This window comes from Silene latifolia, chromosome Y (genome assembly GCF_048544455.1).
Source record: "Silene latifolia isolate original U9 population chromosome Y, ASM4854445v1, whole genome shotgun sequence".
Lineage (NCBI taxonomy): Eukaryota > Viridiplantae > Streptophyta > Magnoliopsida > Caryophyllales > Caryophyllaceae > Silene > Silene latifolia.
Window position 1 is genome coordinate 302,735,154 of NC_133538.1, and position 27,261 is coordinate 302,762,414.

At 37.2% G+C, this 27,261-nt stretch overlaps 1 protein-coding gene and 1 non-coding gene across 2 annotated transcripts; one reads left to right on the plus strand and one right to left on the minus strand.

Annotated features, from left to right (window-relative positions):
• Window positions 1-316: 316 nt before the first annotated feature.
• On the plus strand, window positions 317-423 carry LOC141635430 (small nucleolar RNA R71). The gene has a single exon (XR_012540121.1). It is a non-coding gene; the product is annotated as a small nucleolar RNA R71 (small nucleolar RNA).
• Window positions 424-13,564: 13,141 nt separating this feature from the next.
• On the minus strand, window positions 13,565-26,281 carry LOC141631057 (uncharacterized). The gene is made up of 12 exons (XM_074443778.1): window positions 26,003-26,281; window positions 21,643-21,984; window positions 21,262-21,556; window positions 20,954-21,096; window positions 20,569-20,799; window positions 19,869-19,918; window positions 19,282-19,489; window positions 18,525-18,612; window positions 18,015-18,323; window positions 17,647-17,812; window positions 13,776-13,897; window positions 13,565-13,683 (listed from the first exon to the last, which is right to left on the minus strand). The coding sequence occupies exons 1-12, from the start codon at window positions 26,279-26,281 to the stop codon at window positions 13,565-13,567; spliced, it is 2,352 nt and encodes a 783-aa protein (XP_074299879.1).
• Between the last annotated feature and the right edge of the window lie 980 nt (window positions 26,282-27,261).

The following is a 27,261-nucleotide window of genomic DNA, read 5'->3' on the forward strand; positions in this document are numbered from 1 at the left end:
AACAACGATTTGGCTTGTTGAAGACATGGCATTGATTTATTGAACGGAATCCTTAGCATCTCTTTCCGCCAATTGTTGTTGGAGCAAGGCAATTTGAGCTAGCAAAACGGAGTTGTTGGAGGATTCTTCTTTACCTTTGGATGGCACAACTCAGGAATTGACATATTGTGCATCATGGACGGCCATAGATTCGATCGTGGCATGAGCAAGGTCGGTGTCAATTTGATCAAACCGCCCATTGTTGGCGGAATCAAGGATCCTTCGAGACTCGGCACAACATCCATTGTAGAATGTTATTGCTAGAAACCAATCATCTAGCCCATGATATGGGCATTGTCTTTGAAGCTTCTTGTACCTCTCCCAAGCCTCATATAAGCTCTCAAGAGCTTGTTGACGGAATCCGGTGATTTGGGTCCTCAAAGTTTGAGTTTTCTCCGGTGGAAAAAAACTTTTGATAGAAAGCAAGAGCCAAAGTCTCCCAATTGACGATTCCAATGGTGGTGCGGTCAAGGCTATTGATCCAAAGCATAGCCTTGTCCTTCAAAGAGAAAGGGAAAAGTACTTCCCTTATTTGGGCTTGAGTGACGCCGGTTTGACGGATCATGGAGCAATAGTCACAAAAATTTTTCAAATGAAAATTGGGATCCTCCAAAGGACTTCCCCGAAATTGCTTCCTCTGCACGAGGCTAATGAAAGTCGGTTTGATCTCGATGTCCGGCACGGTGATTTGACTGGTTGTGATACCGGCCGGAAGCATGGCCGCGGTGGGCTTTAAGTGATCGGAAAGTTTCACCATCTTTTTGGTAGTAGATGGTCGTGGTGGTGGAGATGATGAACTTTAAACCTTCCCCTCTTCAAGGGCTTCTAGATCGTCTAAGTAAGACTTTCTAGCACTTTCGGCTTGTACGGAAGAAGAGGCTTCTTTCACTTACTTCCAAAAACGTCGTCTTCTCCTAAAGGTTTTCTCGGGATCGGAATCCGGTGAAAGTAATTCTCCACGACGAGAGGACCTGGGCATAAGACAACAATTTCTAGAGAAATGATAAGTAACGGTCTCAAGGAACAAGTGTTCCTCAAGACTAAAGAAAATAAGATAAAAATCGACAATTCAAAACGCAATAAAACCGTTTCCCAGCAACAGCGCCAAAATTTGATAGGCTTATCGTGTACCTATGCAAAGATAATTTCCCTAGACACAAATTAATGTAGAATTAGGGGTCGAAGACAAGGAAACGGGAATTACGTCATGAATTTCTATGGGTAGATTCTTATCAAGGTCAATTTCGATTTTGGGTTGGTTTATTTGTTTGATGATTTATAAAAACTATGATGTAAATTATATAATTAAAAGGCAGTCTAAAGGGTTCGGGTCACACATGCAAAGGTAAACATATGATCATGATAAATTCGGTACTAATAATTTTTGTCAATTGTTTAGGCTTAGAGCACTACTACAGATACAGGCTATAATAACGGTCAAAAACCGTTGTTATATAAAAAAAGCGGACGTTGTTAAAGCGTCCGTTGTAGAAGGTTTTAACAACGGTTAGTTTTCTTAAGGAAACCGTTGTTAAAACTATTAACAACGGTTTTATGTATAAAAACCCGTTGTGGAAAGTGTGACTCAATTTTGGGGGGAAAGTTATAACAACGGGTTTTAATATACAAAACCGTTGTTATAACTAAAGACAACGGGTTGTTTTAAAATAACCGTTGTTGTTTGTTCTTAAAAAATAAAAAAAAATTAAATTAAATATTACTAGATGCATGCATAATTACGGCTGTTAGAATTCGATGCATGCATTATTACCGACATCACTTTGTACATATGAACGGATAATATGGAATGAGAAGGGTTAGTAATAAGATTTGAAGCAGCATTATTGAGAGATATGATGATGATTATGGCACAACTTCCTAACATATATATTAATTAAAAAGCAACTCAACCCACACATTGCTTAGTATAAATACATTGTATATCTCAACTAACATTTCCATTATCTCAATATATTCATCTCCAAACCCTAACTGCTAAAACAAACTCTACTTAATCTTTCAAAACAAACTCAAAAAACTCCAACAAAATGAATGATTTCATCCTTAAGACTCTTACCATGATCGAGAACAACAACAACTTCATCCGCCGGTTCCTCCATATTGAGGAAAGTTTCAGGAGCTACCTTGCGGATGCTCGATCCGCACTGAAGCACGCCAAAGAAGATGGCTTGACGGAGCAGCAGCGGTTGCAGCTATATGACGATATAGCAACTGCTGAACGGAACCTCCAAATAGCCAAGGAGGAGAGGACGGATACGATAGAGCAGAATAAGATCCTCTATGAAAATATAAGAATTGCATTTTTACATATGTAATTTTTTTTTTAATTTATGTATTTATAAATTAATATATATATTAATTATGTTTATCTTACTTCTTCATCTTGCTTTTTCATTGTTTTACTAACTAATTATGCGAACAATACTTAAACAAATAACATAATGGTCGATACAAACACATACATGCAAAAGAAATAAATAGAAAAAGAAAATAATGACGATGAAACTAATAAAGGATGGCGAGATTTACTGATAAATACAGAACGTAATAGACGATGAAATCACAGTGACGGCGAGAAGATAAAGCGATGATGAGAAAGAGAGAAAGAGAGAAAGAGAGAAAGAGAGAAAGAGAGAAAGAGAGAAAGAGAGTGTGTATGTGTTTTGTGTTTGTTTGTCTGCTGTGTTTGTGTTTGTGTATTAATAAGGGTTGTGTTTTGTGGCTGCAGCAGATTTTGCATTTGTGTGGTTTATAGTATGGAAGGTATTGACAACGGTTATTAAACAACAACCGTTGTGAAATATGTTTTAACAACGGTTGTAAAAAACACCCGTTGTTAAATAAGTTTTAACAACGGGTTTAAAAAATAACCGTTGTTATTACTTTTCACTAACTTTGCGCCAATTTTGCGCCAAATTATTAACAACGGTTGTGCATGTGTGACCCGTTGTTAAAACTAATAACAACGGTTTTTATAACCATACCCGTTGTAATTTATTTTAGTAAAATTCGCGTCATACATTCTACAACGTCTATTGTGATTTTCGTGAATAATCATTGTTAAAGGGGCGTTGTAGTTGCCTAGATTTGTAGTAGTGGAGATACCCACCTTACGGCATTAGTAGGAACCATAGACCGGGTCCTAGAAAAACTCTCGTCCATGACTAGGTCGTCCTACTACACATGCTTAGTCTAATTCAATTCCGTGCCTCTCGACTTTAGAACGAATGAACAAACTTAATCTACGATTACGGCCGATAACCAAAGATTAAACGTGGCAATGCAAACATGTGATAGAAACAATTGAACAAAATTATTATCAGCCTAATTAAACATGTTATATATTTGGTTTTGCATGGCTCCCCTAGCCTTTAGACTAGGAAATTTAGCTACTCATATTAAAATATAAATTGCAAACTAAATTGTAAGAAATACTAAACATGGTTCTATGATTAATATAGATTAGGTGATATAACATGTAAAAGAAATAAAGCTAATGTAAGATAAATAAAGTACTTAATTATAAACTATGTAATAACTAAAATAGTAATGTAAAATTGCAAACTAAAATTAGAAATACCTTAATAGAAGAGAACTTATATTGAAGAACAAATAGAATCAAAAGCTTGAATAACAATTGCTTGAACAATAACTTTTAGAACAAAGTGTTGAAAGATTAAACTAAAGGAAAGCTTAACAATTTGTAAACTACAATGAAAACTTATTGAGAGAGATTATAATGCTTAAGGCTATGTAAGAAAATGAGACGTGAAAATGAGATACCCTAAGCTTTGGAAAGCCTCTTCTATTTATAGGAGAGGAAGAAGAAACGTAAATCATAAAGGAGCATGCAGCCCCGATCGGGTTCGTGTGTTTCTTGTCCGTTTCCAATAAATCCCATCTTAAATGGTAAGAGTATCCTATGTGGGTGATTAATTAGCGATTAATCACCCGGTTAATGCTTTCATTTGGCATCTTAAGAACTTTGGAATCCCATGCTTTCCCCTTGACTTTTGACTTGTAATTTGGGCTTGACTTGGATATTTGATCACAATTGCATTTTGCTAGCTAATCCAACAATTTCCTATGCAAAAACCCATGCAACTTGAAGTACAAAGTCCATGCAACATCCAATTCTTAGTCCATTTGGTCTTTTTTCCACTTAGCTTTCAATTTCTAGCAACTTTGTAGTATTTTAGCTCCAAAAAGCTTATTTCCTACAACATATGTCAAAACATCCAAAACAACTAGAAATGCAAATATTAGTTATAAAACACTTAAGATAAGTGCTAAAGACATGTAAAATCAAGCTAATATAGGGGGTTAAAATGTATAAAATATGCACTTATCATGAATCCACTCCCGCAAGTGACCTCACTCACCTGAGGACGCGCCTCGAGAACCAGAGACAACAAACAACAACCTGTAATACTACGGTTTTCATAGGCTGGTACTCGACTGAGTATGGCCTACTCGGTCGAGTAAAGTGTGTCGTGTTCCCTATTTGGCTACTGCGCAGGAACACCCGGCCGAGTATGTTGAATACTCGACCGACTAGAGGGTATTCGGCCGAGTATACTCTATACTCGACCGAGTATCCGGTCCGTCGAGTTTTATTTTCGCGGTTTGATTTAGAGACGATTAGGGCGATATAAAATATGTTAAGCAGTTTCTAATTACATTTTACAAAACCTAAACTCTTCTACGACGCTCTAATCCTCTCTAAATCTCTCCCTAAAGTGTGTTATCTTTAGCAAGTACATTCATCCCTTCGTTTCCTCGTCGGTAAGTCCTTATCTTCATATTCTTTGGTTCATATTGCTAGGGTTGTTGGCTTTAATTATGGATTGGGGGAAATGGGGTTTTGCACATAGTGATTGTTGTTATGTGATTGTTGTTTAGGCTGAGACTTCGTAGAGGAGCCGTTCTAGTATGCTTGCTCGCATTCCTTGCTGATTGTTCTAAGGTAGGGTTTCCCTACTCAGTTGTGCTTAATTGATTTGAGATGCTTTGTTTTAATGTGTATGATTGTGGTTCGCTGATCATCGCTAGAGTGTGGAGTGGTGGTGTTATGATGGTTGTGATGGTGTTGTGATGTTTGTGGTGAAGTCACTGGCGGGAGTGGCTTCACGCCCTAGTTCACCCTCCGTGGAACCCGCCACGGGAGGGGATGTACAAATTAAGGGTCAGGGTTATCGCTCATTGATGAGCGGGATTGGCTGCGGTCCCCACCGGCGGCATGGGCTACCTGTTGCGATGGTTAGTCTAGCAGGGCTACACACCTCGATGTGTATTTGGACCGGGGACGGAGGATGATCAGCTAGTTACTTTATGCACTTGTCTTATTTTAATTATGTAGAACTGACCCCGTTGTTATTTTATAAAATTTGTGGTGATCCATTCGGGGATGTTGAGCAGATTGTGACAGGTGATGGAGTTCTTTAGCTATGGGACAGTCATGGGGAGTCATCACTCGAATCTAGCTTCCGCCGGCAAGAGACTTAGTTTTCATTTATAGTTGTTAGAATTTCACCATTGTAATTTGGCTTTTGGTTTTGGAGAATAAGTAAACTTTATTCATTATACTTTAATAAATGTTGTTTGGAATCGGTAACTTTGATATACTAACCTCGAGAAACCGAGATGATAACAGCCTTTTATGCTAGGGTAGTCCTTGGTAAGGTACCTTGGTATGAGGGGGTGTTACAAAGTGGTATCAGAGGTAAAGATTCTGGCACCTAAAACTAATGAACCCAATGAACTTAGGGAGTCTAAATAAAATAAACCGGGGAGATTTGTTTGGAGCTACCATAAAGACTTGGGAGACGTCCGGAAGTCGCATTAAGGCCCTTACGATCTCAAGTCGGTCACATGGGGGGAAACTGTTGTATGTCGAGTCATATGTGTGTAGTAAGTGTGGCATGAGTCTCGTGTATGGTTGAATGAAATGACGAAGGAAGTGGAACGTGATAGTAGTTGAAAGATGTATCGAAAAATTTTTGATGTTAAACTTTGAGCATGGAATATGTTGCCATGTTAAGTGTTTATTATGTGGCTTTCAAAAGGTTAGTGGTACATGTGTGTATGATCATGATGATGCCTATGTTTGGTTTGTTGGTAGTAGCATGTGATTAAGGTCATGCGTTTATACATATGAATGTCATGTTTAATTTTCATCTGGGTATGATAAAGGTTCATATATGTACTGGTTTCTTGAAGTATTGGGTCGTTATTGTTTGTTTTATTCATGTTTAAGTTGTTTTGTTAAGAAAATTGATTTGTATGAAAACCGATTTTTGAAGGGTTGTCTTAAAACTGTCATAAGTCGAGTTCTAGAAATGATATTGCTGTAATTCAGCTTGGAGGTGATAGCTTGTCCTCTTACGATTCTAACAATAGGTCACACGCCCAAAATGACCAAGTAACGAATGAGATATGACTGTTTTACGAAAACTGGACAGTGCTAAGAACTATGCCGATACTCAACCGAGTAGGCCCTACTCGGCCGAGTATCTTTCATACTCGACCGAGTATCTTTCATACTCGACCGAGTATTCCATATTCGGCCGAGTAATCCTTTTGTGATAAGTCTGTTCAGCTTCTGGAGTCGTGAACTCGGCCGAGTAGTCTCATTACTCGTCCGAGTACCCTCTACTCGACCTAGTATGCCATGTACTCGACCGAGTACCTCTTTGGGCGGTCATATTGAGTCGGTGGCTATGTTCTTACATTTTTTTGAGTCGTGGGGTATGGACACCTGTATGTTTTGAGTCTTTACGCATTCTTTTATATATGTGACGGTCTTGATACGTAAGTTACCAAATGCTATGACATGGAGAATGTCGGCTTATGAGGGATATGTGTTGGATAGGAAAGACATGAGGTATATGTGGTTGTGAGGGATAGTGGAAAAAGGAAAGGGAAGAATGATGAGGTAATCGAGGTAAAGAGTATGTTTTGTGAGATATGGTGAGTGATATAGCCGTGTGTTGAGTAATACAAAAGTAAGTGTTTATGGGCAAGAGTGATATAAGTGTAAAGAGAAGTGAGAATGCAAAGGTTGAGATGAGGGATGCGGATAGTTTTAAATTGGGATGTGTAAGTTTTAAATTGGGATGTGTAAGGGTTTATGGAGGGAGGTGGTTAGGATTGTGTTGGTTAAGGATATATGTGATGAAAGGTCATTATAGAGGGATGGAAACGAATTTTGTATAGTGAGATCGAGTTATGCTGCGATGGGTAGGCAGTGGTCGAGTTTGGGAATCTGGAATTGACGAGGGTGAGGTGAGCCTAGTGTGTAAATCTTTGGGCAATTGACGGATGAGGTGAATTTTTGGTTTTCTAGAGATACGAAAGGGAGATACGACTAATTGAAGAGTAACCGTTAGTGTGTGGACTTGATGGTGACAAGGGTGACTGAAAAGCAAGATGAGAGGGGATAAGTGATAAGAAAGAATGAGAAGATATTGATATGAATTAATGGAATTTGAGTCTTGGAGCAACAAGAAGGTAATCGGATTACTAAAGAGTTAGGTAGGAGAAGGAAAGAGATGAATTATTAATCGGTATTATTGGATGGAAGTAAGTTGGGAGAAGGTTGACCAAAGTTATGGGACATGAAAGTAAGGAATCAGGGAAATGCACGATACCATTATGAGAGGATGTGAGTTAATAGTTATATAGGAGTTCAGGACGACATGTTAGCCGTGAGTTTCGAGGTATTAAGGGGGTAAGAAGCTGGCAGAGTGTTTGCACGATGTGAGATTTTGGTGGAGAGTTAGGTTATGATGCAATAAAAGATAGAATTGGAAATAATGATGAGGTAGATTTTGTTGATTGATTTGATGTTCGTTATTTGGGATGATAACCAAATAGCGGAAACGGATTGTGATATTAAGAAGTGATAGTAAGAGAGTAGTCGCATGAAGGAGGGTGGTGTCGTATTATTGTCACTAGTGGTCAAAGATGATGTCACATAGGGAAGTTAGTTATTCTAACGAGGATGATTTTGGGGAGACTGATTGGTATGTATGGATGTGAGGGAGTATAAGATGTGGATATAGGAGGTGTTGTTGGTACTTAGGTGCTGATGGTATGGTTACGTTTGCCGAATGGTGATAATTGTGTGGATGGGAGGATATGTTAGGAAGGGCTTCTGAGTTAAGTTCGGATTAGAGATATTCATCATCAAGTGGTAACTTATGTAATCAGGATTGTCTAGTTACATTTGATTATGGGTCCTTGAGATGTGTAAATATTTGTGTGAGGTTCTTACTTCACGAGTCATGGTATAAACAATATTCATAAGGTTGGTATCTGAGATTCCGTGTAATATGCTCCGTCGTGATCTAGTAGAGCAGTTTTAAGAAAGTCATGTGGTCAAGGAAGTTGTGCTGAGTCAGTTTTATGAGATTGTAAAAGTTGTGATGACTATCGATGTGGTTATTGTGCACTGTGCACGGTAATTCGTGTTGTGATACGAGTATTTTTTCGTGTTGCCATAGATTGTTGTTTGTTTACTACTATTTCCTGTCAGTGTCGGTCGGGGCATATAGACCGTTGTTTTTTTTCCCGATGTTTCTTACCAGTGTCGGCTTGGGAGTGAGAATAGAGTATGATATGAAAGAGAGTTGGGTATGGTTCTGTTGTTGTCATGGTATAGTAATATTCTGTTAATGAGACACAGTTGTGAGAGGCTGTTAGAGTACTTTTAATCTTGTTTAGATAAGGCGTTTGTGGACATAGTTGTGGCAAGAGAATTGTGAAACACGTGTGGTATGAACTGGGAACTACAGGTGGTTTAGAACCTTTTCTTGGGACAGTGAGTACGGAGTTTTGGGACTTAGTATCATATCAAGTTAAGGATGAGTTTTGTGGTAATAAAAGAGATGAACTTGAGAAGCTAGTGTGAGAGTGTGTAACAATTGTGGATCGTGAGTTATGATCGTGGGGATGAGGGTATATATATATAGAAGTATGTCATTTTGCGGTAATGTTGGATAGTTGGGGTAGTGGGTATGCTGAGGATTTTATGGTATAGGGTATATGGAGTGCAGAATGAATTGAGGTATGAGGACTGTTTGAGAAAGTGTGCCCTGGATATAGGAATGGTTGTAGGTCTTGAGGTTATAGTGGGTTATCGTTGACATGCGGTGGTAATGAGGTTTATGGGAGGTATGGCAAAGGACCTAGTCTTAGTGAGTTGCGAGGACGTAACATTTATCTTAAGAGGAGTGGAAGGTAGGAAAAGAGAGTTGATGGTCGTACATGTTATAGTACAATTGGAAGTTTGAGTGTTGGTGTAGAGTAAAGGATGGATTCGTGTTGTAGTTGATTTTGTTACAGGTAATGGCAGTGCTCGTAGTAGTATGATGTTTGAGAGTGTGAGTAAGCTTCGATAGTGTTAACGGATTGCGTGAGGATGTTTATGTGTGTGAGTAAACTTCGAGGACGAAGTTCGTTTTAAGGGTGGTAGAATGTAACATTTCGTCTTGATAGTTGATCTTGTCCGGTGGATTGTCTTGGTAATTGAGGGTGCTAGTGAGCGTTAGGGAAGTAAGACAGAGTTGGCAACACATATGTTGTGGGTACCCGATAGTATTATGGAGTTAGTATAGGGAGACTATACTATAGTTGAGACGATATCGTGAGCCATGTTGTGGAAGGAAGCGTGGTTGGTGGAGTTAGTATTAGGTGTCCATGTTTTATATGTTGGGTTGGAACTTCGGGGACGAAGTTCTTTTTAAGTGGGGAAGACTGTAATACTATGGTTTTCATAGGCTGGTACTCGACCGAGTATGGCCTACTCGGTCGAGTAAAGTGTGTCGTGTTCCCTTTTTGGCTACTGCCCAGGAACACTCGGCCGAGTATGTTGAATACTCGACCGAGTAGAGGGTACTCGGCCGAGTATACTCTATACTTGACCGAGTATCCGGTCCGTCAAGTGTTATTTCCGCGGTTTGATTTAGATATAAAATATGTTAAGCAGTTTCTAATTATATTTTAAAAAAACCTAAACACTTCTACGACGCTCTAATCCTCTCTAAATCTCTCCCTAAAGTGTGTGATCTTTAGCAAGTACATTCATCCCTTCATTTCCTCGTCGGTAAGTCCTTATCTTCATATTCTTTGGTTCATATTGCTAGGGTTGTTGGCTTTAATTATGGATTGGGGAAATGGGGTTTTGCACATCGTAATTGTTGTTATGTGATTGTTGTTTAGGCGGAGACTTCGTAGAGGAGTCGTTCTAGTTTGCTTGCTCGCATTCCTTGCTGATTGTTCTAAGGTAGGGTTTCCCTGCTCAGTTGTGCTGAATTGATTTGAGATGCTTTGTTGAAATGTGTATGATTGTGGTTTGCTGATCATCGCTGAAGTGTGGTGTGGTGGTGTTATGATGGTTGTGATGGTGTTGTGATGTTTGTGGTGGAGTCACTTGCGGGAGTGGCTTCACGTCCTAGTTCGCCTTTCGTGGAACCCGCCACGGGAGGGGATGTGCACATTAAGGGACAGGGTTATCGCTCATTGATGAGCGGGATTTTGGTGAGGATTAGATGCGGTCCCCCACTGGCGGCGTGCGCTACCTGTTGCATGGGTAGTCTGGTAGGGCTACACACCTCGGTGTGTAGTCGGTTACTATGTGAGATCGGGAGACCGCGGACGGAGGATGGTCAGCTGGTTACTTTATGCACTTGTCTTATTTTAATTATGCAGAACTGACCCCGTTGTCATTTTAAAATCTGTGGTGATACATTCGGGGATGGTGAGCAGATTGTGACAGGTGATGGAGTTCTTTAGCTATGGGGCAGTCATGGGGAGTCATCACTCGAGTCTAGATTCCGCCGACAAGAGACATAGTTTTCATTTATAGTTGTTAGACTTTCACCGTTGTAATTTGGCTTTTGGTTTTGGAGAACATGTAAACTTTATTCATTATACTTTAATAAATGTTGTTTGGAATTGGTAACTTTGATATACTAACCTCGGGAAACCGATATGGTAACAGCCTTTCATGCTAGGGTAGTCCTTGCTAAGGTACCTTGGTATGAGGGGGTGTTACACAACCGACTACAACCAATCCACACTACCAATCACAATACCAAAAACAATCAGGCACTACAGCCAACATACTAAACAAACGACAGTACTGAGTTGGAAAACCTACCTTTAGCGATCCGCAGCCACACCGCATATAACCATAAGATGACAAGCAACCACCACAACCACCTATTACAAACAGTATGACAATCTATTACTACTACCACAACCACAAACAGAAACAAGGAAGAAGATGATGATGATGATGACAACATACCTATACATAGCATTCCGGCGAAAAGACCGCTACCCGACTCATGCTTCCCATCCCCATGGTGTCTCAACTCTCAAAAGCTCCAAAAGGATGAATATAGGTGAAGGGATAGAGAGGTGACGACATCTAGGTTAAAGAGAAAAGAAAAGAAATGATTTTAGTTTCACGATATCGCGATATATATTTTACCGTTGAACTCTAGTTACTCGATCGAGTAAATGACTTACTCGATCGAATGGCCTCTACTCGATCGAGTAGCCTTCGCTAGATCGAGTCTCCTACTCTCAAAGGTTACTATGACGCAAGGTTAACTTCGTAAGGCCTCCAAAGGTCTAGACATGTGTCTAAGGTCAGTCAACGACAGTCAACGGGTCCCTAAAAGGACGGGTATTACAGTTAAATACTCGGTTTTGTCTATCTTATGTTAATAAGATAGTGCTTGATTGTTCTTGTAGTGGTCACAATATGAATGAGTAAGAAACAATATTTAAGCGCTATTATCTTATGACGATACTTAGAAATAATTGCAATATAAGATAGAAGACGGCTTTTTAAAAACAATTTTAACTTGCAAAAAGAATAATAAACTTAAAGACGTTTGCAAAGGATGTTTTTTTCGAATATTGAAAAGTGGTTTAATGAAATATTATTTGTTGTATTTATAATTGAGAGGAGATCTAGGTTTTCATAAGAAAACCCTAGATTGTGTCGTGGATCTCGTGTAGGTTAAGGAAGGAATAAGATCTATCTTTTTCCTATTTTAATCCAACAATATCTTAGATAAAAGATATAAAATAAATATACGGAGATAAAATATCTCTAAAAAATATTTATTTAAGATCCTTACCATAAAACCCTAGATACTATATAGATCACGTGTGAAGTATATAGTAAGTAGGAGATCCAATCTTATTATTTAACCTAGCAATATCTTAGTAGAAGATATGGAATAAATCTAAATAAGCATAAAGATATAAAATACTCCCTCCAATGTTCTTTTATCTTCCCCTTTCTTTTGGGCACACAAAAATTAAGAAAGGGGAAGAAAGAAGGAATAAAGAAGAATAATTCAGAGATTTGTTGACTGCCTTTCACTTCCCTAAACAATTCAGAGATTTAGTAATGGAATGTGTGACTAGTGCTACCTTTTCTATCTCCCTTAATGGGGAAACTTTTGGATTCTTTCCTGGTAAGAGGGGCCTTAGACAGGGGGATCCCATGTCACCTCTTTTATTTTCTTTGAGCATGGAGTACCTGAGTAGAATTCTGAAGTGTGCTCTTTGAGAAAATGCCTTTCAAGATATCACCCCTTTGCAAACCACTTAAGCTGACACACTTAATGTTTGCTGATGATTTATTTATGTTTTGTAAGGGGAATGCACACTCTATAATGCTCTTGCTTAGGGCATATTCTGCTTTTTCTGAAGCATCTGGACTTAAGATGAATGCTCATAAGTCTAGTGTGTATTTTAATGGAGTCAATACTCAGCTTAAGCATGACATTATGTCCATCTCTGGGTTTATAGAAGGCTCTCTGCCTTTTAAATACCTTGGGGTGCCCATCACAGCAGGGAGGCTTATGAAGAAAGACTGTGTATTGTTGATTGACAAGATAGTGGCTAGGATCAGAAGTTTAGGAGCTAAACACCTCTCTTATGCTGGCAGACTAGTCTTAGTGTCTTCTGTTCTATCTACAATGCATAGTTATTGGGCAGCTATGTTTGTTCTCCCAAAGAGTGTCCTTAAGAGGGTTGATGATATTTGTAGAGATTTTCTTTGGGAAGGCAGCTCTGAATATGGTAAAGTGCCTTCTGTTGCTTGGCAAAAGGTGTGTATGCCAAAACATGAGGGGGTCTTGGTCTTAAGCAATCTCAAGTTTTGAATATTGCATTGGTTGGCAAATTAGTTTGGTGGATTGTTGTGCAACCTGATAGGCTTTGGGTTCAGTGGGTGAATCATGTGTATTTAAAAGGCTTTGCTTGGCTTCAGTATAATCCCCCTACAGATTGTTGCTGGTACTGGAGGAAAATCTGTAGTGTCAAGGATACTATCAATGGTGGATTTGTTGAGGGACAGTGGAGTCACAATTCTTGTTTGTACACAGTGAAGGGTTGTTACCAAAGGTTAAGGGAGAAGAAGGAGTGGTGGTGGCACAAGGTCGTATGGTGCCCCTGTTCTTCGCCCCAAAACATAATTTTATAGCCTGGCTAGTGGCTCACCAGGCTCTGAAACTGAAAGATAAACTGGTTCTGTATGGTGTCTGTGTAGATGATCTCTGCTGTATTTGTTAGTTGTTTCCAGAAACACATCATCATCTGTTTAATAACTGTCAATTCAGTCAAGAACTTCTACTGATTGTTGGCAACTGGTTGGGTACTTATATTAGAGCTAATGGATTTATACTCACCATTTCTCGCAGAAGATGGAGTAATATCAGGAAGAAAGTCACTACAGCAGCTCTTTTTGCCTGCTGGTACTTTATATGGATGCAGCGTATTGAAGCAAGGATTCATCAATGCCTCACTAGACCTAGCATTATTGCATGTCAAGTTCAAGAGGTCATTACAAGTCGTTTTATCTGTTGTAAACCTGTTTGCATTTCTCAAAATGATGTGCACTGGTTGTCTAAGGTGCACTTAGTTTAATATTTGCACTTAAATATGTGACGTTTGTATACAAAACGATGTGATGTAATTTGCGCTTATTAATGGAAAAACTTACATTTTAGCAACAAAAAAAAAAGAATAAAGTATTGTAAGTTGTGAAATTTATAAGGGGGAGAAAATAATAAAGAATGAATAATGAATAAAGAATATATAAAGTAATGGGAGTTGTTGATTTTTTACGAGAGAGAAATTAATAAAAAATGAATGAAATTTACCAAAAAAGGAAATAGGGAGGATAATCAAACTTGTGCGAAAAAAGAAAGAGGGAAAAAAATAGGAAATTAGAGGGAGTATCTATTTGGATTTACCCTAATCTTTACTTGCACAAGGAGTATTACACGAGTAGGAGACGGCACATAAGCCTACTACATCAAACGTGAAACCCTAGTAAGATATTAGGTTAAATAAATTAGGGTTTAGATATGAATAAGTAGAAAACCCTAGTTAGCCACCAAGCAACAACCCATAAGTTGTCACATAAGTCGACCAAACTAAAAGGTAATTAGCTATTCATAACCCAATTTAAGTACAAACTTTAATCTATTATAAAATAGGTTTTTCATTTAAAGAATATAAAGATAAGATTTGAAAAACAATTTTCAAAACAATTTAAAACTCAAGTCGAGCATTTCTTATTACTGCAGCTCAATGTTATAGCTAAATCACCTATAACATTGAATCTGGTAGGTAATGTTATAACCATAACAGCTATAACTTTACTTACCAAAATCATTTCAATAAATACCGTTATAAGACGATGACCTACGCTATCTAATCTTCCTAGAGATCTTCAATGTAGGATTCATCTCTTCAATTTGATTATGAGCTACTCTTGGGCTTCACTTGATCAATGCTTGAGAACATAATCTTCAAACTTGATCTTTGACTTTGCTACTTGATCATGAAATCTTCTTTAATATGAACTTGATCAACGAGTAGCTTTACTTGGGAAGTTGAGCTTGAACACAAGATTCACTTTGATTTACTTGAAACTTGTTCTTGAAACTTACTCAAATGATCTTGAAATTATAGCTAGACCATCCTTAACTTTACTTCACACATCTTCAAAGTTATAGCTAAACCAACTATAACTTTGCTTGCCAATGATGTAACCATGCTTAATCTAACACGACTAAACAAACGATCACGAGCACAAGTATATATATAATTAAGTACACTCGTCATTATCAAAACACAAGACATATAACTATATGGTCCAACAAATTTCCCCTTTTTGATGATGACAAGTCTCCTATGATTTGTGACTAAAGTTCTAGTTCCCCCTCAACTTAATACTATCAAATTATAGTTCGTACAACGCAAGGTCCAAACATTTGTTTTTCAAAGTTATAGCAACTAAGGACCTTAGGAGACTAAAGGTCTTTACAAGGAGCAAACTTAGGCAAATACGAAACCATGGTCATTTCTTCCCCCTCTTGACATCATCGAAAAGGCGAGAATAGACATAAAACGCCTAGAATAATATCAACCGAGGCAAGAAACGTTAAGCAAGACAAGTATTATAGCAAAAGAACAAATTTAACATAAGAAATCCCTAAATATAAAGTGTGTAATGCAAACCAAGTTGAATACAGATTTTGTAGAAGAGAATAAAAATATTCAGTTACCTAACTACGACCCACAAAAGCATGCATGCAATCTAACATGATAGATATCTGTAGTGACCGTACATATACACTCCAACCAAACGAGGTCCAAAACACATGACGAGGACTTACATAGTAATATGAGGTGAGGTAATTGGGTAAGAAGGGACAAAATAATTTGGATATGTGGAGGTAAAAGCCAAGCTAGCACTGATCACAACCAAAAGTAGCCATATTCCACTTTCCAACCCAACATGAAAGATGATGCACCATGCCAAGTATGGCACAAAATCACTCTCATCAACAAGTACTTCTCCTCAAGTAATATGGAAATGATAAGAATAGGACTAATAAGAGATTTCTGCTTTTCCATCTTTTATATCATTTTTCTCTCTTTTTTTTTCATTTTTTTTTTCAATTTTTTTTTTCGGCCCATCTTTTTCTTCCTTCCAATATCCATCACAAAAGCAACAAAATTGACCACAACAAGACTAGCTTGATAAGGGTAGGCCATATGGAATGTAGTTGAATAAATTGGTCAAAACGAGGTAGATTTGGCTAATGTGAGGTTAGTGGCTAAAACGTAAAAGAAGGGTCGCCTCTCCACATGTGTCACCGCCACAAAACAAGTGTATACAAGCAATAAGAGACAAATTTCATGCTTATGCAATTTGATGTTACATGCTATGTAAGGAGTACTCCTCACATCCTAAATGAAACCAATCATGAATGTCATTGGTTTATGAAGCTCTAAACCTTAGAATGTATAAGTGATGAACGATAATTATGGTTTGTATATAACACAAAATATAATAGACTAGCATACGGAATATTCTCATAAAATAGTAAAATACTATACGAGAATATACTTGCAGCGGAAAATACTGACATGGTAATACAATCTCTTCTATTTCTAGTCAGTCATAAAGGTCATAAATATTTGTGACAAGTTTAGTTGCCACCAATTAAACCAATTTCCAACCGCAAAAGCTCAAAACGTTCTCTGGCCAATGCCTTTGTCAAAATATTTGCCCATTGTTTTTCTGTGCTACAAAATTCAAGTTTCATATTGCCCTTATCGACATGGTCGCGTAGAAAATGATGTCGAATATCAATATTCTTAGTACGAGAGTGCTGTGCTGGGTTTTTGGAAATAATTATGGCACTCGTATTATCACATAAAATAGGAATACATCCTAAATCTGTGCTATAATCACATAATTGCTGTTTATACTATAGTAACTGAGAACATACCAGTGCATCAGCAATATATTATACTTCAGCTGTAGATAAGGCAACTGAATTTTGTTTCTTTGATCCCCATGTTATAATGCATGGTCTAACAAACGTAGCGATGCCGGAAGTGCTTTTTCTATCAAGCGAACAACCTGCATAATCTGCATCTGAATACCCTATGAGATCAAAGTTACACTCAAGAGGATACCATAGAAATAGTTTCGACGTACCAATTAAATACCTCAAGATTCCCTTAACTTCAATCATATGCAATTCTTTAGGGCACGATTGAAATCGAGCACACACGCATACACTAAACATAATATCATGGCGACTAGCAGTTAAATATAGAAGTGAACCAATTATACCTCGATAAGTCGTTTCATAGACAGACTTACCGTCTTCGTCTAATGTCAATTTCATATCTGTGACCATAGGAGTGGACATAGAATGAGAATTTTCCATTCCGAATTTGCTGATTAGTTCCTTGATGTATTTTTTCTGGTGGATCATAATGCCTTCACTAGTTTGTTGAATTTGAAGTCCTTGGAAGAACTTGAGTTCTCCCATCATGCTCATTTCAAATTCTGAGGTCATCAAATCTGAAAAATACTTACACAATTTATTACTAATTGAACCAAAAATGATATCATCAACATAAATTTGTACAATTAATAAGTCAGAATCCTCGGATTTCAGGAATAAAGTCTTGTCGACATATCCTCTCTTAAAATTACTTTCAAGTAGGAATTTAGATAATCTGTCGTACCAAGCCCTAGGAGCTTGTTTCAACCCATATAAAGCTTTATCTAATTTATAGACGTGATTTTGAAACTTACTATCTAGAAATCCTGGGGGTTGCTCTACAAAGACTTCTTCATTAAAATAACCGTTAATAAATGCAATCTTAACGTCCATTTGAAATAACTTCATTCCTATGTGAGCAGCAAAAGCTATTAATATATAAACTAATAGCCTCAAGACGAGCAACGGGAGCGAAGGTCTCGTCATAATCAATCCCTTCTTGTTGATTGGATCCTTGTACAACCAATCTAGCTTTGTTTCGCATAATAACTCCCGTGTCATCTAGTTTCTTTCTGAACACCCATCTGATGCCAATTACAGATCTATCATTACGTCTGGGAACCAAGTGCCACACTTTATTTCTTTCAAATTGTTGCAATCCTTCTTGCATAGCAACGATCCAATCTAATTCAGCTAGGGCTTCTTTGATATTGGTTGGTTCAATGGTGGAGATAAAGGAGTAGAAGGAACAAAAGTTGTTCAATTCTCTACGAGTTTGAACACCTCTCCTTAAATTTCCAATAATGTTCTCCATGGGATGAGAATCTTTATATCTCCATTTCATAGAGACTGAAGGCACATCATTGTCATTTGAACTGGGCTCACCTTCTTCAAATGATTGGGATCCAAGAATTGTTCCCCCTGAGTTTAGCCATGGGGTTATAGTAGAATCAGGTATAACTCTTGATTTTATACCTTGGTTTGGATTTGAAGTTATAACTTCATTAGTTATAACTTCAGTTTTCCAGTTCTTGTTTTGAGAGGAGGTTATAGTATCATCAACTATATTCTCAACTCTCTTTCCTTTTTCATTTGAAGGATATCCGCGTTCATCATTCGTGCTTTCAATTTCATTATCTTCTTCATCCAGCTCTGGAGGATCATCTCTAGATAAACGAAAATCAGGTTCATTCATATCTTCTTTCTCATCCTGTTCAGCTTTATCAAACACATTATTCTCATCAAAAATAACATGAACACTTTCCTCAATGCATAAAGTTCTTTTATTAAAAACTTTATATCCTTTACTATGATTAGAGTATCCAACAAAAACAGCTTCATCACTTCTGGGATTAAATTTATTTAAACGATTTTTGCCATTATTATGGACAAAATATTTACTCCCGAAGCAACGAAGATGAGATATATTAGGTTTTCGTCCTCTAAGAAGCTCATAAGGAGTCTTCATAATGATATGTCTAATCAAAGCTCGATTATGAACATAGCATGCAGTACTAATAACTTCAGCCCAAAAATTTCGAGGTAGACCACTACACAAAAGCATAATGCGTGCCATATCCTCTAGTGTTTTATTCATACGTTCAACAACACCGTCTTGTTGTGGGGTCCGTGGTGCAGAAAAATTGTGACCTAAACCATTTTCCCTACAAAATTCTATGAAAGCGTGATTATCAAATTCGGTGCCATGATCAGTACGTATAGACACTAATTTTAATTTGTACTTATTTTGAGCAAGCTTCATTATAACTACAAACTCATCGAATGTTTCATCTTTTGAATTTAGAAAGAGAGGCCAAACGTACCTGGAATAATCATCTACTAGAACAAAAAGATACCTGGATCCGCCTCTACTTCTTACCTTCTTTGGGCGACACAGATCCATATATGCTAGTTCCAGTGGCTCTTTGGTGCTGACCACTCTCTCAGGTTTGAATGACGATCTCACATATTTGCAATGAGCACATGAGTCACATAGCGTTTTTTGGTCAAAATTGATTGACGGCAACCCTTTTACCAAATCCCATTTCTTGAGTTTATTTAGTATGGTAGAGCTTATGTGAGCAAACCTTTTATGCCACAAAACACGGATCGTCTAAAGTAGCTTTCATGCATGTAAACGAGTTAGTAAGAATTGCATTCAAATCAATCATATATACATTCCTTTTACGATGACATTAAAAAATAACACTACTTGTTCCTTCAATTATTATACGACAAGTATCTGAATGAAAAACGACTTTATTTCCCTTCTCGCATAATTGAGAGATGCTGAGTAGATTATGCTTGAGTCCTCTAACAAGATAAACATCACTAATGACATGAGAAGTTGAAATACCGACCTTACCAACGCCAATAACCTTATTTTTCTTGTTATCTCCAAAGGTAACCTTACCTCCATCAAAGGGTTCAAGTGAAAGAAACAGGTTTATATCTCCAGTCATATACCTTGAACAGCCACTATCAAGGTCACATAGATTAATTTCTTTCACCACAACCTGCAAAGAGATTAGATACATTTTTTAGGTACACAAGCAAGGTTGGGTCCTTTAATGTTAGTCACCCTAAAGATTAGATCTTTTCTAACTCAGACTTGTCTAATGGTTTTTCGTTATATAGATGAATGGATTAGTTTAGGAGGTGTCCTAGTCTTAGGGTAAGCTCTAGGTATTTCACGTTATTGTTTTTCAGGTTGTTTCAGGGGAGCCTTAGTCTTATAAGACTCTTTAGGCTTTTGTGGTTGATTAGGTTCATTGCCTTTTTCCTTGAATTCAAAACTCATATCATAGAACCAACGGATGTTATTATTTCTTTCTTCATTCAGGTTAGGTTCATTCATGGGAATATCATTTTATTCGACTACTGTGTTAGATGCTTTAACAAATTAAATGCCTTTGCGTAAATCTTGCACACATTTAACACAATTGTCTTGAATATGTCCCGTATGACCACGGTAATTACAAATCAAGTATTCAGGTAAATTAACATATTTTCACTTCCTAAAATCTCGTTCGGAAGGAGTTGATTTGCATTTAGAGTGGTCTCTACTACCATAGCACTCATGTCCTAAACCCATTTTCATATTTTTATCTGATTGCTCAGTTAGAAAATTTAGGACTTTCGTGCTTCCTTTCCATTTATCATGAACCTTCCTAGCATGTAAGAGCAAATCCTTTAAAGATTGAATTTCTTTTAAACATTCGAAATGATCTAATTCTACATCTTTAGAGGGATTATTCTCTTTATAGTTGTCACGAAAATTCTGGAATCTTTTGTTAAGAACTCGTACCATCTCAGAGTGTAATTTCTTAGTATCGGATAGTAGAGTTTTAGATTCTTTCAATTGCTGATTCAGAGAATCCATTTCCTTCTTTTTGATCTGAAATTATAGCTTCTCTAGCTATAGCCTCAGATTTAAGAAGCTCTTTGACTTTTCTCAATTGTAAGGTTATAGCTTCATTAGCTATAACCTTGGCTTGGAGATGTTTAATGTTGAGTTTTAGTTCTGAGGTTATAGCTTGATTAGCTATAACTTTAGACTTAAGAGCTAACTTCTCAGCATTTGTCCAATCTGAAGTTGTAGCTTTATTAGCTGTAACTTTAGATTTAATCTTCTTAGCTTTAGCCTTTAGATGGTGATTCTCCTCAGCAATATCTAGAATCTGTTCTTTTAAATCTTTTAGTTCCAGATATTGTTCGTGACAATTATCAGGAGTTTTCTCGAAGTTTTTAATAAGTGCCTTTTTGGACAGATTCTTAACTTGTTTCTTGATTTCAAGATAACTTACCTCTTCTTCTTCTTCTTCTTCTTCTTCATCTGAGTCAGATTCTCCTAGAAGACAGCATTCTGAACTTGAAATCATGCTTTCATCATCACTGTCAGAAATCAAGTCAAGACTGATGTTGCTTAGGCATAGATTAGCAACTTCTTCATCTTCAGACCCCTCGTTGTCTTCTGTGTCAAGATCTCCCCAATACGATGCTAACATGACTTGTTTAAATTCATTTTTAGTCTTTTCACGCTTAGTCTTGTCCTTGATTTTCTCCCATATGGGACAGTCTTTGATCATATGATTAGACTCTCCACACTTGAAGCATCCTCTATTAGTGAACGATGTTTTTGACTCAGTTGCTTTCTTATTGAAGGCATTATTGTTATTGTTGGACGATTGTGTTTGCTTTATCTGAAGAGTTTCTTTTTGAAGCGTTTAGCAAACAATACCTTCTCATCCTCAGTGTCAGACTCAGTGTTGTCACTTACTGAGGCATGTAGAGCCATACTTTTACCTTTACTTGGTTCGGCTTCATTATTATCTAGGACGATCTCATGAGCCATAAGAGCTCCTATAAGCTCTTGATAAGATAAAGAAGTAAGGTCTCTTGATTCCTCTATGGCTATGACCTTTGAACGCCATTTTTTGGTCAGACACCTAAGGACTTTTCTAGAAATGTCCTCAAATTCAAACATTCTACCAAGATTTTTCAATTCATCTATGATGCTAGAAAATCGTGCAGACATGCCATCAAGAGATTCTTTTGGCTCCATTGTAAAGAGATCATAATTCTAAATCAGCAAGTCAATACGATATTTCTTAACAATTGTCGTTCCCTCATAAGCTAATTCAAGACCATCCCATATTTCCTTGGCCGAGGTAAAATAAGAAAAACGATAGAATTCATTTGACATCATGCCGTTTTGCAACAGACTTATAGCTTTCGAGTTTTTCTCAGCTTTCTTGTAATCAGCCTTCACATAGTCTTCTTCCTTTTTCTTATAGGTGGTGCCTTCAGTAGATCCGACCAAAATTTTAATCGGTCCATTTTGTATGATCATCCAGCACTCCCAATTATGTCCTTTCACATAGTGTGTCATCATGTTTTTCCAAAGTCCATAATTCTTCCCATCAAAGACGGGACACTTTAAATACTTGGAATCCATCAAACACGTGTAAGGCAACGGAATAGAAATAAGATAAAAACAAAAAGAGATAGAAGGATCAGCCTCTTTGCAGTTAGGCAATCAAGAGCACGAGACTCTGTTCTAATTGAAGAGTCTATCGATCCGAAATAATCAAGAGGAGGAGTGAACTGAGTATTTAAAACTTTAGCCCACTTTTTTGAATGTCCGTATGAGCGTGAATTAATAATTAATTATTTAAAGTTTATTAATTAAACTTTAACTAATTAATTAAGCAATTTAAAATGTAAGGAAACAAAGGAAGGAAAACTGTGACACACGTGATTTTGAAGTGGTTCAGTTTCACAAATCGAAACCAACGTCCACTATTCTCGATTAATAATTTTAGTACCTTTCTACGGATTACAAAATTACTAACCCACTCGTATAACTAACTCTAGTTGTAACTCAATTGAGTACCGTTAAATACTCGCTTTTGTCTATCTTACGTTAATAAGAAAGTGTTTGATTGTTCTTCTAGTGTTCACAATATGAACGAGTAAGAAACAATATTTAAGCGCTATTATCTTATGACAATACTTAGAAATAATTGCAACATAAGATAGCACACGACTTTTCAAAAACAATTTTAACTTGCAAAAAGAATAATAAAGTTAAAGACGTTTGGAAAGGATGTTTTGTTCGAATACTGATAAGTGGTTTAAATGAAATATTATGTGTAGTATTTATAGTAAAGAGGAGATCTAGGTTTTCACAAAAAAAAAAACACTAGATTGTGTCATAGATCTCGTGTAGGTTATGGAAGGAATAAGATCTTTTTTTTTCCTATTTTAATCCAACAATATCTTAGATAAAAGATATAAAATAAATATAAGGAGATAAAATATCTCTAACAAATATTTATTTAAGATCTTTACCATAAAACCCTAGATACTATATAGATCACGTGTGAAGTATATAGTAAGTAGGAGATCCAATCTTATTATTTAACCTAGCAATATCTTAGTAAAAGATATGGAATTAATCTAAATAACTATAAAGATATAAAATATCTTTAATAATAATCGTATTTAGATTTACCTTAATCTTTACTTGCACAAGGAGTATTACACGAGTAGGAGATGGCCCATAAGTATACTACATCAAACGTGAAACCCTAGTAAGATATTAGGTTAAATATTAGGGTTTAGATATGAATAAGTAGAAAACTCTAGTTAGCCACCAAGCAACAACCCATAAGTTGTCACATAAGTCGACCAAACTAAAAGGTAATTATCTATTCATAACCCAATTTAAGTACAAACTTCAATCTACTATAAAATAGGTTTTTCATTTAAAGAATATAAAGATAAGATTTGAAAAACTATTTTCAAAAAAATTTAAAACTCAAGTCGTGCATTTCTTTTTACTGCAGTTCAATGTTATAGCTAAATCACCTATAACATTGAGTCTGGTAGGTAATGTTATAACTATAACAGCTATAACTTTACTTACCAAAATCATTTCATTAAATAATGTTATAAGACGATGACCTACACTATCTAATCTTCCTGGAGATCTTCAATGTAGGATTAATCTCTTCAATTTGATTATGAGCTCCTCTTGAGCTTCACTTGATCAATGCTTGACAACATAATCTTCAAACTTGATCGTTGTCTTTGCTACTTGATCATGATATCTTCTTTAATACGAACTTGATTAACGAGTAGCTTTACTTGGGAACTTGAGGTTGAACACAAGATTCACTTTGCTTTACTTTAACTTGTTCTTGAAACTTACACAAATGATCTTGAAATAGTAGCTAGACCATCCTTAACTATACTTCACAAATCTTCAAAGTTATAGCTAAACCAACTATAACTTTTCTTGCCAATGATGTAACCATGCTTAATCTAACACGACTAAACAAACGATCACAAGCACAAGTATATATATAATTAAGCACATTTGTCATTATCAAAACACAAGACATATAACTATATGGTCCAACAGATTTAGTCTGGGTTCATCTGAGAAATGTGAGATTTCCAGAAAAGAGGAGGAAAAAACTGATGCCAAGAGCTGATGGTCCTTTTGAAATCATTGAGAGGATTGGGCTAAATGCTTACTAGGTGGACCTTCTAGGTGACTATATAGTACTTGGCACTTTTAATGTGGGGGATCTTAGTCCATATTTTGAGGATTCTGAGGAAGAGGAGGTCACAAGCTTAAGGTCAAGCCCTTTTCAACTAGGGGAGGTTGCAACAGGAGCCAATGGCTAGGGTAATGCTATTTTTGAGATGAGCCTAGGCCAGCCTAATCACGGCCTCTATCAGGAAGACCACAACCTAGAATCTCTGAGCCAGGCCAGGCCATAACAAGCCACAACAACAAGGAACAGGCCCCCAGCTCCTATCAATCCAGTCCTGCCAAGCCAAAGGTACCAGTTCAGAACTAACCACCAACTGCCACCATTTCCAGCTGAGGGACCCTTGAACTAAGTCCACACCACACCCAAGCTAAGGCCAAGATTTAGTCCAAGAAACAATTCCAAGAGCCAGTCACATGTTGCTGAATAAATAACAAAATCATAAAGCATACTTTTCTTTTTTGGTAAGCCAATTGTGAGGCTGCTTTTAAAGGACCATTACCTTAGTTTCCACTTAAATGCAAGGCACGAAAACCTCACAAAAGCGTTGAATTTTGAAGAAGTGTAGCTAACCTCCAAGCCCAACAGCAACCAGCATACAACAAGCCAAAGACAGACTTTCTTTTTGTATGAATTTCAGTCTGTTTTACCCATTGCTCTTGTTTTTACTAGTTTTCTTTCTTAATTTCAGTTTGTAAAATATTTTCGTTCATTTTTACTTATCCTAGAAGATAACCTGGCACTTGGATGGACACATTTCGAATTGTAACCTAATATCAAGGCCTATATAAGGACCTTGAGACTGCTATTCACAAGCAGCTTATTTTTTATGAACGAAAACCCGAGTCTCAACTCAATTAAATCTTCCAACCTGTTCTGAGTTTAACAGTAGTTGTAAGTCAGGCTTAATAGCATCTTGTTCTTGCTTAGGTTCTGATTAAGGACCTGTAGTAAGGGTTTAGGTGAATCTGTGCTTGCTTATTTTACCTAAGTCTTACTGTTAGCTTTACTATCTAGTCTGTGCTTTCTTGATTAGATTAGTATAAGTTGTTAAATTATTATCTTGGTCTTCTTGTGCTTGCTTCGAAGTCAGGTTGATAATTATATCCAAGTCTCAGTCACAGAATACCAGGCTCAGTCTCAATACCCTGTCATTATCACATTCTGATAGTCTGTCTTGTGCAAATTTTTAAAAGTACTTCTGGTCATCTAAAAATTCTCAAATTTTACCATTATTAATTTAATATACCCAAGTGCATTTTCACCAAATTTCATGATTTTAGGAGTCCGTTTGCTATTTTTCCTGGAATTGTAAAGTTCACCAAAGTCCTGAGAACTTGTTGTTTCTCAATTCCTGCTAAGTGTCTGAGTTTACACTGCACTTCCCTTTCTTACCAAATCACATGACACCCTTCATAGGTGACACTTTTAAAAGGACCTTGTCACCCATCTTAAACTCCACAGCTCGGCGATGTAAATCTTCATAACTCTTTTGTCGATCCTGGGCCGCCTTCATCTTTTTGCGAATCATAATACTTGCTCAACCATTTCCTGTACCATTTCTGGTTCTAGAACTATGGCCTCTGTACTGTTATCCCAACAAATGGGACTCCTAAACCTCTGTCTATACAAAGCCTCAAAAGGTGTCATCCCAATACTAGTATGATGGCTGTTATTATACGAAAAGTCGATCAAATCCAACCTATCCTCCCAACTGCCACTAAATTCCATCACATAAGCTCTCAGCTTGTCCTCCAAGGTCTTTATAGTTTTCTCAGTTTGTCCGTCCATTGGAGGATGGAATTTTGTACTCATCTTCAATATAGTTCCCATCAACTCCTGCAACTCTTGCCAGAATCGTGATATGAATCTCTATCTCTATCTGACACTATGTCTTTTGGTAACCCATGCAATCTTACCATATTCTTTCAATAACCATTAGCTAGTTGCAGCTTGCTCCATGTATCTTTCATCGGAATAAAATGAGCTGACTTGGTCAGTCGATCCACAATCACCCAAATCATATTGTTACCCTGCTGAGTTCTCGTTAATAGCACAATGAAATCCATCGAAATAGACACCCATTTTCACTCTGGTACCTCAAGTGACTAAACCTTACCCTGTGGTCTTCGTTGCTCACCCTTGACCCTCTGGCAAGTCAAACATCTAGCCACAAACTCAGCGACATCTCTCTTTATCCCGGTCCACCAAAAAGTCTTTTTCAAGTCTTTATACAATTTGTCACCACTCGGATGCACTGAATAAGGAGTGCAATAAGCCTCAATCATGATCGCAGTTCTCATCTACACATCACTAGGAACACATCATCTACCATCATACCGAACACTCACATCCGCGTGAATAGGAAATTATGACATATTGTTGTTGCCTATCCTTCCACTCCATTCTTGAATTTTTGGGTCAAGCCATTGCTTCTGTCTCAAGTTATCATAAAACTCTGGTTCAACTGTCAAATCCCCGATGGCATCCTCCTTGCGAATCATATGTATACCCATCTTAGTCACTTCATCTTTTAGCTGCATTTGTAATACCCCAAGAGATGATTGAGACTATGTTGTCCCACATCGGGAAAATATGGAGCTAGTAATATGTTTATAAGGGATTCCACCCACCACTTAGTAACAAGGTCTTGTACTTTTGGGCTTAAGTGAGGACAAATAATGGGCCCAAAAGTACACATCTCATCTTATTGGGGTTGTGTTACGATGGTTGTCGTTCGGGTTGTTATAAATTGTATCAGAGTAACCCTGCGACCGTGTGGTGAGCCTGTGGTC